General features: G+C 38.6%; 1 protein-coding gene across 9 annotated transcripts in view; it reads right to left on the reverse strand.

Moving 5' to 3' along the window:
- The window catches only part of LOC136432933 (echinoderm microtubule-associated protein-like 6), a 53,451-nt gene extending 38,932 nt beyond the window's left edge, over nucleotides 1–14,519 (reverse strand). For 4 of the 9 annotated variants that reach the window (XM_066424594.1, XM_066424593.1, XM_066424591.1 and 1 more), the window contains exons 1-3: nucleotides 13,524–14,519; nucleotides 2,498–2,657; nucleotides 1,356–1,454 (exon numbers count right to left, since the gene is read on the reverse strand). In XM_066424594.1, the coding sequence (XP_066280691.1) occupies nucleotides 1,356–1,454; nucleotides 2,498–2,657; nucleotides 13,524–13,720 (456 nt within the window). In that variant the 5' untranslated portion in view covers nucleotides 13,721–14,519. The remainder of the gene's footprint in view (nucleotides 1–1,355; nucleotides 1,455–2,497; nucleotides 2,658–13,523) is intronic. The other 5 variants (XM_066424597.1, XM_066424595.1, XM_066424598.1 and 2 more) reach the window with 3 other exon arrangements.
- Nucleotides 14,520–16,119: the final 1,600 nt, after the last annotated feature.

Here is a 16,119-nt window from a genome sequence, read left to right on the forward strand (position 1 = left end):
TGGTGCTTCAGTTTTTCATTCAAATCCTGACAGCATGAATAACAAATTTGCAAAATCTGACAAATGTAGCAACACGCTTAATTAAGCCAACACATGAGTCATCAAGTAGATAAATCGTGAGTAGTGAGTGCTGGTGCTATACTTTTGCTTGTAAGCGACAGGATCTTAAACTCCAAATCAATCATGGATACCCATGAGAACTTGAAGGATGTACTCAATGGCTCAGAAGTAATTCAAATGTCAGTTCATGGACTGTCACAAGTCATACCAAGGGACCTCTTCAAGGAGTACAGGGACAACAACAGGGTCAAAAATAAATCACATTTCACATTTGCAGCTTTTTGTATGCTAATTACACACACAGCACACAGGCTCACTTGACAAGTTGCTAGTCTTGCAGCAATTCAAGACAGTGTATTAGAAAGAGATGCTCTTAAATACAAGCATGTACAATGCTGCTTCATTCACCTACTCCATAGTCAGAGAATACAAAATGCTGAGAGCTAATGATTGTGGAAACCCTTGAAAAAGGTTTCATTTAATCAACTCAGCTACAACATCTTATGCAAGTGGAACCTAATTCCCCATGTCCTATATGTGCACTTATATTCTGCAATTTGCGATGAGATCTAACTTAGACTGATTAAGTGTAAGTGATTAGGTCTCAGATGACACAGTGAAAGAGTCGCATGCCAATTCATACAAATGACTTCCATACTTGAATGACTTTTACTCCTAAAGCACAGATTGAGGGGAGGGGAAAACGGTGACCTTCATTTGATGCTGACAGTTGAATAGAAAGATAATGACTTACACTATGACCTCAATCAAGGTTTTTATCATTACTTGATTAACCTTTCATCCATATAACAGTATCATTTACAGGTGATATTTTTGTACTGAAGAAATTTGGAAAAATGCTACATTTTTTTCTTTTTTTCTTTCGAAAGCCATGTTGGTTCGATTATATAGATGTCATTGCCTGGGGGCCCAAAAACTGATGCAAGCGAGCAAATGAAAAACAAATTTGAAAAAAAAAATTGTCAACATTTTCAAATCTACGTTGTCAGGAACGATGAACAAAACTAAACACACAGAGTTTGGCATACCAAAAATTCTTCATTTTTGTTCTTTCAAAACTCCTTCTTCGACTTTGGGATTGACTTTGGCATTCTACGACTTAAGTATCCGTTTCCCAAAATATTTTTTTCAATTCACTTTTTACGCTTTACAGTATGGCCTAAAACAAAAATCGATGCACCCGCGAATGTCATCCAAATAATGCACTGGTTACAGAATAAACTTGACAGAGAAAGAGAAAAGTTAGCGGTAAAAGGTACAGCCAGTTATCTTACCCGATCAGTGTGCCCCTTGGTTGTAGAGATGATCTTGCCCTTCTTCCAGTCCCACACATTTATCGTGTTGGCTCCATCCAGCCCAACCGATGCCAGCCTCTGTCGAAGTTCAAGTTTCAAAAGTTACAGTTAGAGAGCATTTTGATTACCACTGTGATCTCCGCTATCAATCACTATCACAACTACAGAAATTTACAAAAGATAGATGTTTCCTTTCGGCACCACAATGAGCTTTACTTGACAATGATCTATGCTCTCAATATTCTTCCAGATCCCACTTACATGCTTTGCAGTGGACAGATTGCAAACCTTGGATTCTTCAACTTTTAATGCCAAAATATGAGCTTATGGGGATTGGCTAACATCCTAAAAGGTACTTTTTGTAAATCAAATCATTAAAGAATGAACCCAAAAACCAAGACATTAGATTGGTGTGATCTGATATTTGTATTCCAAAAACATACTTTAGCCATTTTGCCCTTCATCCCTGCTTTACACATCAAACAGCCCATTGAGCATGAAGCCTCCTTGTGGTTCAAGACTCTGGTTAGGCTGCTGTGGAGGAAAGCTTCTTTTTGGCCCACAGTGTAGACATGTTCTACATATATGTGATGAGAATAGCTAAGTGCTTTCATGTGTCAGCAGATCCCTTATGGTACCACAGCTTCATCGTGATGTCAAACGGAAGGGGAAGGATCTCATTTTTTCTGAGAGGGAAGTGATTGATTTTTCACTTAGCATCAACATTAACGGCTCCCGGAGATTATTGGGAATGAGCATAAGTTAGGTTTGGAAATAACCATCGCGTTTTATTCAAAAGGAACACAATCATCAAACAAACGGCATATGAAGACAGTATCACCAATTAGAAAATAGATCCTTTTACCGAACTTAATAGCTTTCATAATTTGTTAAATGATTGCATACAAATTTGACCACTTTTGATCATGTTTTGCACTTAACTAGATGGGAAGGTATTTGAGATCTATACTGTAGGATACTATACTTTTACTCTAAAAAGTATCATACACATTTTTTTTAAAGGTCCAATCTTCCTAATCCAATTTCCTGTTTGAGCCCATTAATCCTAGTGATTAATAAAGCTTAAGAGTGACTCATAATGAAAACAATCTGGTACTCACATTGCCTTCCTTATCGAAGGCCAGAGCTGCCACGCCATGGGTGTGCCCATCCTTGAGGATGGAGATGGTCTGGGTGCTGTAGGTGTCCCACACACAGATGTAGGGATCCTTCCCCACCTGGCCTGTCGCAACCAGTACTTTTTCTGGATGAAGGGCAAGACTGGAACAGGAAGAAGGGGGAAGGATGTTACTCAAAGGTACATGTGAGCCAGGAGTTCACGACAAGAAGTGTTGAGAGGGAAGGGTATTACATGTATTGTCTGCGCTCCAATGACCTACCAAGAAATCAATGTGTTGAAACCTACAATGTACATGTACACATTCACACTTATTGTTGAGTAATAAAAATGTCTTATTCAAAAGTTCACAAATTCCCAGATATAATTAAATCAAATAACATGTGAAAGAACATTCAGGGAAAAGCCTTCATGAAGAAATTACGACGGATCAAAGTCATTAATGAATTGAAGCAGGGCGTATGGAATCAAAAACTGTTTGTTGAATGTGAATTAAGCAATTTCAACCTTAACTTCCTTTTTTTCTACAAAAAAGTTGTTTGTACATATCGAACAAGCTACATATATCAATAAGATATCAAGTCATGGGACTACTTTGGTTTTAAAAATGATAGGACAATGACAAATATGAGGCTAATAGCAGGTAAACCTGGCTAACATCCAGCACTGAGCTGAACCACTATTAAGAATAATGGTATTCATCATGTTGCCCCAAATATAACCACAAGTAAGGGTAGCCTGCCCTTGGCTTCCCATGTAGAAATGCCAGGCACAGGATATTATGTATGAGGTGATGATTGACTTGAAAACACCAGATAGAATCAAGTTTTGAACACTAATGAAAAGTAGGTAACTCTTTAACAATGGCTTTAGAAATGCTGACCGAAAGATCAAGTGGCTATCATTTCAGCACCAAGGACAGTCTTCAAACAATCTCAACAAAATACCTACAAAATTCAGAAATCAGAATACAGGCAGTAACAATGCACTCTAGGTCCTTTGTGTAAAAGTATGCAATGACAGCGTGGATATTTGTAACTAATAACAACATCCATTTGTCAATAATGCATGTAATTGCATTAACAAAAGAACTTATTTTCTGTTACAAAGCAGTATCTACAAGGCTGTAAGAAGACACTGTCCTTGTTGTTCAAAAACACCTTGGCTTGCCATGTCTCTTTTATACATGATCAAATAACTATGGCATAATGCAATTATCCTTTTCTTATGATTTCTGTATGGACAGCTTAATAATCACAGTATGTTATTGTTAGATAAGGCAATTGATGGAAAAACAAGAAATTGACCAGAAACAGTAGTGCTTCAGGACCAAGCAATACACATCTCTGTTGAACCTTCATAGTTAAGTTAATATATACTCTTCAACTGTATGTCAGGATTCCAATGTGATACAAAAATAAAGTACATTTGTAACCAGCTAAACAATAAAACGATAAACAATGTGAACGAAATATAGAAATAGCCTGCATACATGTACCTAACTCTAGCAGTATTAATCTTGTACCTGATTTTGTTCCTGAGACAGCCATGTTGTAACCTATAACATCACTCAACAATGCTGCATATGGCAACTGTACGCTCTGCATTTTAATGAGTTGCCAGGTAGACTTCTCAGGTACCTGTGCTATGCTCTGGTAAGGAAGATATCAAGTTCAACAAATTGAAGACACTCTTGTAGAATCTTAAGTTGGCACTGAAGCCTGGAAATGACATCACAGGATCCGGGAGGGAGTGACAAAGGTCTATGTTGAAAATGTACCTGTAATGTGTTTTTGCACTGCTTAAGTATTACCTTCTGACATAAATTGGGCATTACCTTAAGGTGATATTACACAAACATAACTTCATCAAGCCATGCCAACTACACTCAAGTTAATTATTCACTAGACTTTTTGCAGAACAAATATGCAGCAAGAAGGCATTTAAAAAAAGGAAAATCACCTTTAGGTGCTATGCAATATACAGTGAGTGCAAGATGATCCAGATCTTCTAATTGTTGATAATCAAGTAACGATATGCAGAAAGTAACGAAAACAAATTTGAGTCCTGTTGATTCATGTGACTGTCAAATTCATTCTTCTGCAGCAGAGACATGACACCATTAACCCTGGTAAATCTGCCCTGCTTTGGTAGACCACACAACTGTCCCTTTGAGGTGCTTGCCGTAACTGTTAATAATACACAGTTACGTTCCAACACCCCAAGCCAAGCCTGCAGCATACAATTAGTGTCCTATCAGCAGCACACAGGCCTGTGCCTGGTACAGACATTGAATCATAAATTGCCGGCAACGACCACATACACATCAATCCTGACAAGTTTGCCTGGGATTTTTCCAATTTCACCACATTTATCAGCCATGTGGTAAACCAGTCATTGGATGTTAACGTTAGCAAACAATGCATAAAACAATTATGATGTACACACACTCTCTCTCTCCCTCTCTCTTTCTCTCTCTATCTCTATCTCCATCTCTTAACATAAAACAACATAAAAAATCAGTCAAAATTGTATCTATTTTGCAGATTACTCTCCGAGTGAGAGCTTGATTTAATTAGCTTCTCTTTTTCTGTTTTATATACATGTTCTATATAGAAAATTAAAAATAAAAATAAAAATAAAAAGAAAGAAAACATTGTGGACATGTGGGCTGTATCATACAAGTTGTATATACATGTATGGCTTTCCATTGAAATTACAAATGGAGGGAAAAGCACATTCATATAGTCATGAGGGGTCACAGGTCAATTTATCAGCCAACACCCACTGGGTCTATTCATGACAGATAATCATAACATATCATCTGTTTTTCACACACAGACTGAACAGTATAGTTAAATAACATAAGAAGAGATGGTTACTCCTCCCTGCAAAAATTCTTTGTTGAAACACATACCCAGTTCATTCATTCTGTCAACAAAATACTCATACATCTTTCCTACAATCTAGCAGACTTACAGTAATCGTTGCAACTGACAGCATTTGCCCTTCTTCCCACGTCATGAAAATTTAATGAATATGCAGCAAGCACACTGCATTTGTGGGCTATTAATTTCTGCTCCTTAAATCATCATCTGTACAAAATTCAACCCCTGAAAACTGTAAGAAATTAGCAATATCTATCTCCTGAAGATGAAAATTCATATGTTCTGTCAATTACTACATAGCTACCTCTCTGCTGTAAAGGATAACAAATAGAACAGAGGTGAATGGAGCGCAACTGGCTAAATGGATGATAGGGCAAAGTGTTCCTTTGCAGGCATTATTAATGAGACATTCTGCTCTGATGAATGTTCCCAATGGACATCATCACAAATACTCCATGTTGCAATTTTTATGCAGTGGTTCAAAATGCATCTTGGCTGCAGATTTGTGCTACAAAAATGCTTCTTCTGATGCTGCCATAGATAATTTGATTTGCACTTTAATATACGTTTTCTGCCTGATAGTCTGATGCTCCTGCCACAATAAGGTCAATCAATATCAATAATTTTGCAATATAGCATGGGCTCTCTGATAGTCAACCTTTATCAAGACAACATTAACCTGGCATTTTGGATTGTCACAGAAACATGTACATCAAATATCTATAGATGTAAGTCCTTCACATAAGTCCTAAAAAAGGACTAGATTATCATATTGTTACTTACACTAATAATAGAACCTGTGCATTGCGTACCATCACAATTGGGATCTGAAAACCATTATGATATATGAATATATATGGATACTTACTGCTTTAAAGGTTTAAAGAAAAAAATATAAGTTATATTAAGAAATGTAACACACTCTTCACACCTTTCAGTGATATGGTCACCACACACAAATGTTTCCTATTTCATATGTTACTGTATATGCATAAAATGGCTACCAGTAATACGGGTGGTGACCTTTTTTCCTCATAGGAGACATTGGGAAGGGAATAAGCTCCCAACAGTTTATTTTGACTAAGTTAAGCTTAGCAACTAACGAGTTAGAAAATACACAAGCTTATGCTGTATCACAGGGAAGACCCTGGTGTATTTCTTCCATTATTTATAAAGCCAGGACCCCAGCACCTGACCAGAATACTTCTGACTAATGCACTAACTGCTTCATGGCCATGGCCTTCTTTTCAGATACACACCTACATACGTACAAAGGCACTTGTTACATCAATGGCAAGGAATATTAACCTTGCTCGATTTCTTGGAGCACTTATGTATTGTGAAAGGGTTAAAGCTATCAATTTTTTTCAAAAAGTGGCCACACTCGAATACAACAAATGACAGATGATCCTTCATATCAAAAAGACCTCATAATTGGAATGACAAATTTGCTCGCCTGAGATGCGGTTATTAAAAACCTGTCAGCCAGTTTGGACGTATATCATTCTCATCACTTATAAAAGGTGTATTGTTGTCGATTAATGGATTATGGGCTTCGTAAATCACTTGAGCAAAACATCTGACCCAGAAAACGCAAGATGCCCGATGAGCCAATATTGCTGGTTTACACTGGAATATCGTTGACCTATCCAGGCAACACCAAGCTTCATCCCCCTATACATCACTGTTCAAAGGCATTACAGCCACCCCAACTACCGGATTACCTGTTAAGGCATTGCCCTAAATTGGCCTCGTGAACAGCAACATAAGGTTTCAAAATATGTTTCCTGAATACCTGCAATTAGGTAGGTGACATGCAAAATGATACCTACACCCCTCTGCTGGAAATGTAGGTTCTATTCAGTATGGATCAACCAGGAAACTGTTAAGAAATCATTTTGTTTGATTCTTTACTTAGCATTTCACAGGTGGTACTAGTAACTGCATGTATAAAGGTCTCATTCATGAGTTTTTTCACTCCATAGGCTTACATGTTATAAAACGTGTTTTACATGGGCGCGTTCGTAATGAAGCTATAAGAAATGCACCAATGTCATTCATTCTCTGTTGAGCTCATCTACCCTAGATCATTTGAAAAAATTGCCAACTACCAGTTGGCATACAATACCTTTTTATGGCAATTACAAACGGCACTTAGCTAGACCCCCTAAATAGGCACTTTCCAGCTGCAAGTGATCGACCGAATTACCGCCAACGTCCGGCTGTGGACGTCCGACCTCGCGCGCGGCTGCCGAACTTTACCTGTTAATTTCTTCCGTTACAAACAAGCTTTCATTAGTTTGACGCTTGATATCGGCTGGGATAGCTAAACGGGATTTTTACACCGATAAAGACACACGTACATGCAGCCGTTCATTTTTTTGGGCAACGGACTCTTTTAGGGTACCCACTCGGAGTAATACAGAAGTGAGACCTTAAGTGCAGTATTCAAAACTCTGCATACATTTATGTACCCAGAACCTGTAGGCTATACTAGTGCAGGTTAGGTACAAATAGACATCAGATTATAAGAAGTACTTGCACTAACCTACATTTGTAGGCGGTACTCTGAGCTCTGCACATACTGTAATTGTGTGTAAAATGCATTTAAGTTCGCTTAGTTTTTATTTCGCGATAAGGCAAAAATGGAGTGTTCGCGATGGTTTTAAGTTTGCGGCAGCACTTTAGTTACATGTACATACTACTACAGTATTGGACAAAAATGTTAGATGTAATGTGAATTATCTTAATAGATCTATTGACAGGAATGGTAATAACACTTTAAATATTCTTTAAACAATTTCATCTGTCACTAATATATCTTATTTCATAGTTGGTCATCTCGCTTGCATTCTACGACTACAATGTACCTACATACCATTCTGCAACAGACTCTATAATGCTAATGGCCCTTGACTTGCTATAATTGATGATTAATACATAAAGGTACATCATTTCTTCCTTGACATGTTGGGAAACAAAAAGACAGTTATGATAAAAGAGGCCTGATTCCTACATCTCAGGAAAAGTGATATACATGCATCCTAACAGGTACCAATTACCACACTGTAGGCTCTTATTCATCTGAGTCACTTTTATTTAATTTTAAGATACAAGTCTATTAGTTACATATATTTTGCCACTTTCTAGTTCAACGTTTTAAGCTTATTAAGTTTAACACTTCCCAGGGTCATGATACAAAATAGGCTCCATGCGCTACATGCAGAGTGACAAAGACAGTCCTTCATGCTTTGAAGCTTTATAATTATATGCTGTGGAAAATCCAGACTGACAATACAGATATAGCTCTGGCAAAATAGATGGCAAAGGTCAATATGTGCTAGATTTCATATTCCCTCAGACACTGACATGCCTGGAATACAAACAACCCAAGGGTACAAGTATATGCAAGCTTCACACCACAGAACAAATGTTAATAAAATGTCAAATTATGACTTTAGAAGATTAGCCAGAATACAAATAATATAGCAACTTGAACATAAAGGTTGTAATTGGTTTTCACGGACATCTAAAATAGGTACGGTTACAGCAGAGAAGGCATAAAGAGTCCAAGAAAACGGACAATAGGTCAACAAAATGATCACATGCTGGTAAGACAAGTTGACCAAAATAGTTGTACATGCAAGTTGTAACATCTATAACTTTATTTGCAAACAAATCAGCTGCGCACCTGATACATAAGAGAATTTATGTTAATCCTTATAGCATATGACCTCTTCTTAATTCTATGACATTTCTTTACTGTAGCCATTTGATAAGTCTTTGTAAATTTAATTGTGTTTTTCAGAAGTGGTCACAATAGTAAAGCTTGAACCTGAAACAATTGGTATATCCTCATTGTCAGATGCTATAACATTTGGTTTGTTGTTATCATTTATCATCAAACAATTCCTTAACCAGATAAGTGGATTATAATGTGGGAAGACCTGAGCTACCAGGTACTAGTACAGATCTCGTTCCACTAAAAGCCTCTAATGCCCAATGAAGCCCTTCCTTCCCTGTGTGATCTGTATTGGTATTCACTTGCTTTACTTTCACAACTCACAGCTGGAACTAATTCACTCCCACTTGAGAAGCTGCTGGATAAGGAGAGCAAAGAACTGAAATTAAAGGCATCAACCTTCATATTCATTATGGAGAGACAATGTCGTCAATCAAACCACTTCCATACTAATCTGGCTCACTTTGATCTGTAACTAAAGTAAAAAGTACTGAATCCTTTGAAACATGAATATACATGTATGTACAACAATAATGAGTGTTAGAAGTGTTCATCCTTCACATTGATTGAGCAATCATTAAATGACGATTGTTATTTTTTAAGAGAAAGTTTTGGGAATAAGTTTCATTGAACTATCAATGCAAATAACTGCATACCCCAGACATGTCAAGCTTACAACTGTCGCAAGCTTATCTGGAAGACTTAATATTACATGCACCACCTCAGGCATGAACCGAGAGGATTCCAAATCACCTACATGTACATGTATGACAAGTAACATATTCCAAGAAGGCAGCCTGACAATTACATGTACATGCAATAGAAATTATGAGATGACTGCAATGGTCAAATGGATTATGGGTGAAATTCAAACCATGTCCGCCACTGCACTTGTAACTGCTGACGAGCATATCCACCATCTATTCACTTTCCTGCACTTTTCATATTTTCCATATAGATGAGCACGAATAGCCGGTGGCCTTGGGAAATCAAACTTTCTATGAGCGTGATCGATAAAAAGGCACATCAAATACTAAAAGCCATTGTGTGAATGTGGTGCTTCAAATTACACATTCGTAATGAGGCCTGAGGGGCACCATTGCACAACCAGATTGGCAGCAAAGCCACATATTGGTACCGAATTTACAAATACATTTTGCATGTTGCATTTTCACCCGTACAGGTTGAGTACTTTGAACCTTAAGTTTCATTGTTGCATTGTTGCCTACAACAGATATATATCAATAAAATGATAGCTGGTGTGGTGCATAAACTGGCTGCTTAATAAGACTTGCGCAGTTATCATTTGCAATCATCAGATACAGTGACGTAGATTGCATGGCTGCATTATTTCATTTTATCTCTATCTTTTCGCAGTTCTTTTCTTTGACACATTGATATCTTTGCCTAGTCAAACAAAGCATTTTGCAAAAGGAAAGATCATACAAGAAGCTTACAAAGATAATAAAATGACCTCATGACCTCACCGCAATCAAAGATGTAAGCCCAGTCATAATCATCATCAATGATACCTTAAGACAGTGATCATTCACTGATCACAATAAACAATATAGAGACATTAATAAATCTTTGCCAGAATTCTTTTTAGATTATTTCCAATTACTCATGATATTATAGGCACAAACAGATTCTAGATGTATTTAATGAAAAAGATCAACAATTTGGAACTTGCCTATGACCTATGACATTGAAAAATGAGAATATGTGAACCTTTTATGTCCATATTCTAATCCCACCGGCTCCCAAGAAAGAAAGCCCAGAATGACCAGGTAACCACAGGGATTTATGACCTCTTAAACTATTGGTGCAGACAATATGGGCAGCTGGAGAGGCATCCCTGGTAGATATATTGGCATTTATGTGGGCAAGTTGGATCCTAAGTGTGACAGGACTGGGTCAGTCTGAAAGTAAACACCACCTGTGGATTAAATTGACTTTGATAGATATTGCACCAAAGTAGGTCCTAGCTTGCCACCTGGTAATGTAAAGTGGTATAGCCTTCTTAAATCTGGATCCACCTTTGTACTCAGTACAAACACTGTTGTTGTTTTTCCATTTATGCAGGTAAACACTGTATCATCCAAATGAAAAATTCAGTAGGAGATACTTCATAAATCATTCAGTATACAGATTGTTCATTCACAAGTTTAAGTTATCCAAATATGCCTGAGCTACATACATAATACACACTTCTTGGTTACTCCTGGGAGTGACTCATCATTCAAAGAATCTGTGTTACATGATATTCTAACATTGTAACAATGCAAAGCTGTACATGTTGAATTCTTAAGGTGCAAAGAGTGTTTTTTTTTCTACCTTTTACCTTCTACATTACTATCTCAGGTAAAATATAAGCATTCAGTCTGTTAGGAAAATAACACTATGCAAAATAAAATACTGCATTTTTCCATAGTATAGGTTCCTGAAAAGTTAGCATCTGGAATGACCATGCTATTATTTGAAAAAAACAAAATCTATATGCGTAAATAATATAATGCTTATTAAGATTCAATTATTTGTATACAAGGCATAACCAATAACAGGTTGTACATCAGCCATGTGCTGGCTCCCTTTAGATTGGCAACTTATTAGCATTCCAATCATATAACACATCGGTGATGATTGGCTATTCTGTTTACAATATTCCTAGGCCTGATGCATCCTGTAGTCTTTTCTTAGTTACTCTAGAACAGTTAACATTGCGATTTATACTATCCAAGCAGAGGTTAGACTCAGGCTTGTTTCTGACATCATTTCAGGTGTTTTTGTCAGGCTATTTTGTCAGGTTTTCTTTTCGTCCGCAGTGATTTGGCTGGTGGACAAACAAAAGCCAAATAATGATAAAAAGACGTCAAAAACAAGCTGGAGCCTAACCTGCTTGGAGAGTATGTGTATCATCATATACTCATCAGTTATCCTTAAAACTTTGTATCGTTGATCGAGTTTCATCAAGCTAGACTGCATGCAGCCAGCTCCTTGGCTACATGGATAACATGCTCTGTTAGAAACTTTGCCTTCCCCCTCATCACAGTTCACCTATAACTCTACAGTAGACAGAAACATGTGGAAGATTCAAATGACTAAGTTTACAATAGGATTTGCATGACAAGTAAATGTCAATAAACTTAGTTGGATATTGAATCAAATGATTTTTTATGGAACCAATACTCACAGTACTCAAGGTTTAATTTCAATATATCTCAACTCCTAATTCTACAACGTAATAATGAAAAGAAGCTTTATTGACGAAACAAAAAGCACATCAACTTTCAGACGGTCAACTACAAACTACAAAATAGAAATACAAAATAAATCTTAAATTTCTATTTATTGAGCAATTAAGGCTAACATGAGTCAACCTGTAATATCATGTTACAATCAGGTAGGGATAATGGAGGGTTTCAGTATCTTTTCTAATGACAAAGCAATCTTTCATTACTAACAGGTAGACTATTTACCTATTTTTGCATTGTGAGAGTTGTCACATCTAAAGATGTATATTCAAACCTGCTGATGGCATCGAGTGTCTTGAAATCTATGTGATAAACTGATTACATAAGACGTCATATCTATGGCATTCCATGAGTAAATGGATGGAATTATTGACCCTTGTAGGATGCGTAGGCAGTGTTGACCTTCTGCTAAAACATGGTATATTCAGCATATGGCCCCAGCATTATGAATCAATATCAGCCATTACCTTAAAGGCTTCACTCATGTGAAGGACATTTCAATCCCAAGGGAGCTTCACATAACCTTAGGTGATAAAATGCAAAAATACCAGGCACCTCTGTGAAGGTGATCACCCCCCCCCCCCTCCCTTCTATCACTATGGAAAAACAGTTTAGTTAGAGAGAAAAAATTATTATTGGTGAGGACTAGCTGAAGAGAACTATGCAAGATAACTGTAGCATGCTGGTGCCGTGACAAACTGTGATGTGCACCCCGCCCTAGACAGGACAAAGGGGTAATCTTGAGGACACGTGTACTTGTTTTTCCAGGTTGTTGCCTAGCACTGCAGTAAACGTGCCTTTTGACCCCGCCGGTATAGCGGAAGCGCCCTTCTGACTATAGTAACGGTGTGGGATATACAGGAATGACAGCAATCAAGCGTTAACTACATATAACATAATCCATTTCCATATAGAATAATTCAATTCATTACACGGATAGTAATGGCGATTTTAGAGCGAAATTTGCAGGCGTAATCCTGAGGAGAAAAATAAATAATTCGTTATCATGGTCAGGATCCTCCTATAGCTCCCTCCCGGTGCCGATCGTCTCACGGTGTTGGGAGGGTATAGGATGTATAGGGATTAGTTCAGTTCATACTGTTGAGATATGATGGTGGTACGTACCTTATAATATCATCGCTGTGTCCGAGGAAGAATCTCTGCGAATGTTCCCGTGTGTTGAAGACGACGCCCACCCCAGCTACAAAATACACGACCTCTTTGGTCGCGGTATAGTACAGGTTATTTCGGCACTGATGGCCCCGATACCCGTAAACCCATTCGAGTCTCAGCTGGGAGCCTGGAGCTGTCTTATCCGACATTTTCTGTGTGAATCCTGACGCGTATATCCCCGGAAACCGTTCTTGAGCACGACATTCATCTGTCCGACTATCACCTAAGCGCCATTTTGATCCTCAATTTTGCGCTACCGCCAAGAATCTCAGTCACGTGACATAAATGCCGACCAATGGCTGTTGCCGTTTCTGCAGGTATGAATGCAGGACTGTTTCCTCACCTGAGGACACCTTCCACATAGGGAAACCGGGCGGTATATGTGAATTCAAGATCATAGATAATCAAAAATTTGCCTTTTTTCAACAATTGTCTCGTATAGTGTACATTCACTCACGTGACCGACATTGTATCCAATCGGCATCTGTTGTATCCGTGCTTTCCCGGCTTCAGAGTAGCCACGCCTACCACTGAAGCAACAGTGAAAGTGAAATTCACAAAAATCTCTCAATCAAATAAGTCTGTACTGTCTTATCTTAACCTCGTAGCTGATATGACGAAGTCGAAAGATCACAGTTTGCCGTAAGCCACGGTGACTGTTTCAGGGGCGCCTCTACCGAAATCTCATTCCCACGTGTGACTCAGGCCGGGTTACGGTGACTAGTTGGTCCTACCAGGGTTGCCCAACCACTGTGAATCCCAGGACAATCCTCTTCAAACGACAATAGCCCCATCGTCATCCTGATGTGCAGTACATCCATTCAAGCCACCCTTAATACGACCGACATCCCTCTGAGGCTCCCGCAGCCGATTCGCTGGAATATTTTGGCGACGTTTTATTCGCCTTTCCTCCTCTGCGTTTGTCTCTCGCAGAAATGGTGCTGACTGCATTCAAAAGGGCGTCCGTTAGCGGTGATGTCATCACTCCAGCCGTGCGCGCGCTTCCCAGGGAAGCAGAAAAAAATCAATAACTATTCATGGCGAACTGACGGCTAGAGAAAACCAATATCACACCGGGTAATTGCGTCTCCCCGTGCTCCAATCACCCCCTTTTCGTCCAAAATATCATACAAGTATGGATGACTTTTAATATCCCTTAAAAAAGAAATGTGCTTCGGGTTGCGCTTTTTTCTCTCTCCCATATTACAATGGATCGTTGTAAATTCCATGGAGCCACCGCCCTCCACAGAATGCCGTTGGCCTATGCGATCGCACTCCCCGCTGTGCTGCATTGCCGGGAGCTAGATCACTTTATTATGGGCCTTGCGCAAAGTTATATGGAGAGAGACCATAACGCATCCTGGCCTTGGAATGAAATTACCCTTAATTGCATTTCTGTGCGATTTTGAACCGTCTGGACTCTTGATGGCGCGGAAAAATGATGTTTCACCCGAGAGAAATATCACTTATACGTGATGCAAACCCCAGTTACTCAATAGCTTTCCCCGACGACTGACACAGCGTGCCATTTGATGATATTTTGAACCACTTTCTGTGGAACGCTCGTCTTACGGAATGTGGCGTACAACGCCCATTGGAAGCTAATGTTTCTACAGTATTGTCGTCGATGGACGACTGTAAGTGACGCGTTTATTAGACCATGACATGCGCAACACTGAAAGAAGGCTTGGGTAGTATGATATATGATATGGGATATATGATTTTCCTGGTTCCGGGCCCCACGACGGAAAAAAAGCTCTTTTTTTAAATGTTCAAATTTTCATGCGAATTTCATAGAACTCTTTAGAAAAGAGAGAAAGACTGTTTATAGCTTGTACCTACGGAAATAAATCATCTGTCCAAGTTCAATGGAGTACTTTGGTACTTTGCCAATCGCAGCAAACTCAAGAACCATTTTAAAGAATTTTCGAAATTGGGTAAAGGCACGTCGATGAAGGTTAGACATCCACGTAATAAGATACGCCGAATAGCAGTTACTCAAGCAGCTGGATATGATTTTGGAACATTAATTCATGGTAGGGAAAAAGCAATCTATGTTCACACCCAAAACCAAGATGTCAGTCACAATGTGTACTACATTTTCCTCCCGCGGCCTGTTTCCCCTATTGTGTTCTGTTAGTTCATACCAGAACAGATGGAAGAGGCTCTTTAATTTATCTAATGAAAGTAAAGATGACTTTCGTGTCCGTGTTGAGTTATGGGTTCTCATGTCAGACTGACACGGACCGGGGACACGTTTTAAAACACGAGTCTCCGTTTACTAAGTCATCAATTTCACTGTCTATTCGGCAGGCCTATTTCTCAAAATTGAGAACCATATGGCTAAATAAATTAGTGCGAATTAATGTGAGTTATGTGACCCGCATTTCGCGACTCGGCGCGATTACTACCTTATAGCCATGGCTATGGCTTTCAGTGTGATTTGATTAGGTCGCTTCAAGTTTTCCAGCATCTGACAATCGTGTGTCAGTGCTATGGGGCAACACGTCTTAGTCAATACAGACTGGCGATGAATGCCGAAGGAAAA

This window comes from Branchiostoma lanceolatum, chromosome 4 (genome assembly GCF_035083965.1).
Source record: "Branchiostoma lanceolatum isolate klBraLanc5 chromosome 4, klBraLanc5.hap2, whole genome shotgun sequence".
Taxonomy (NCBI): Eukaryota; Metazoa; Chordata; class Leptocardii; order Amphioxiformes; family Branchiostomatidae; genus Branchiostoma; species Branchiostoma lanceolatum.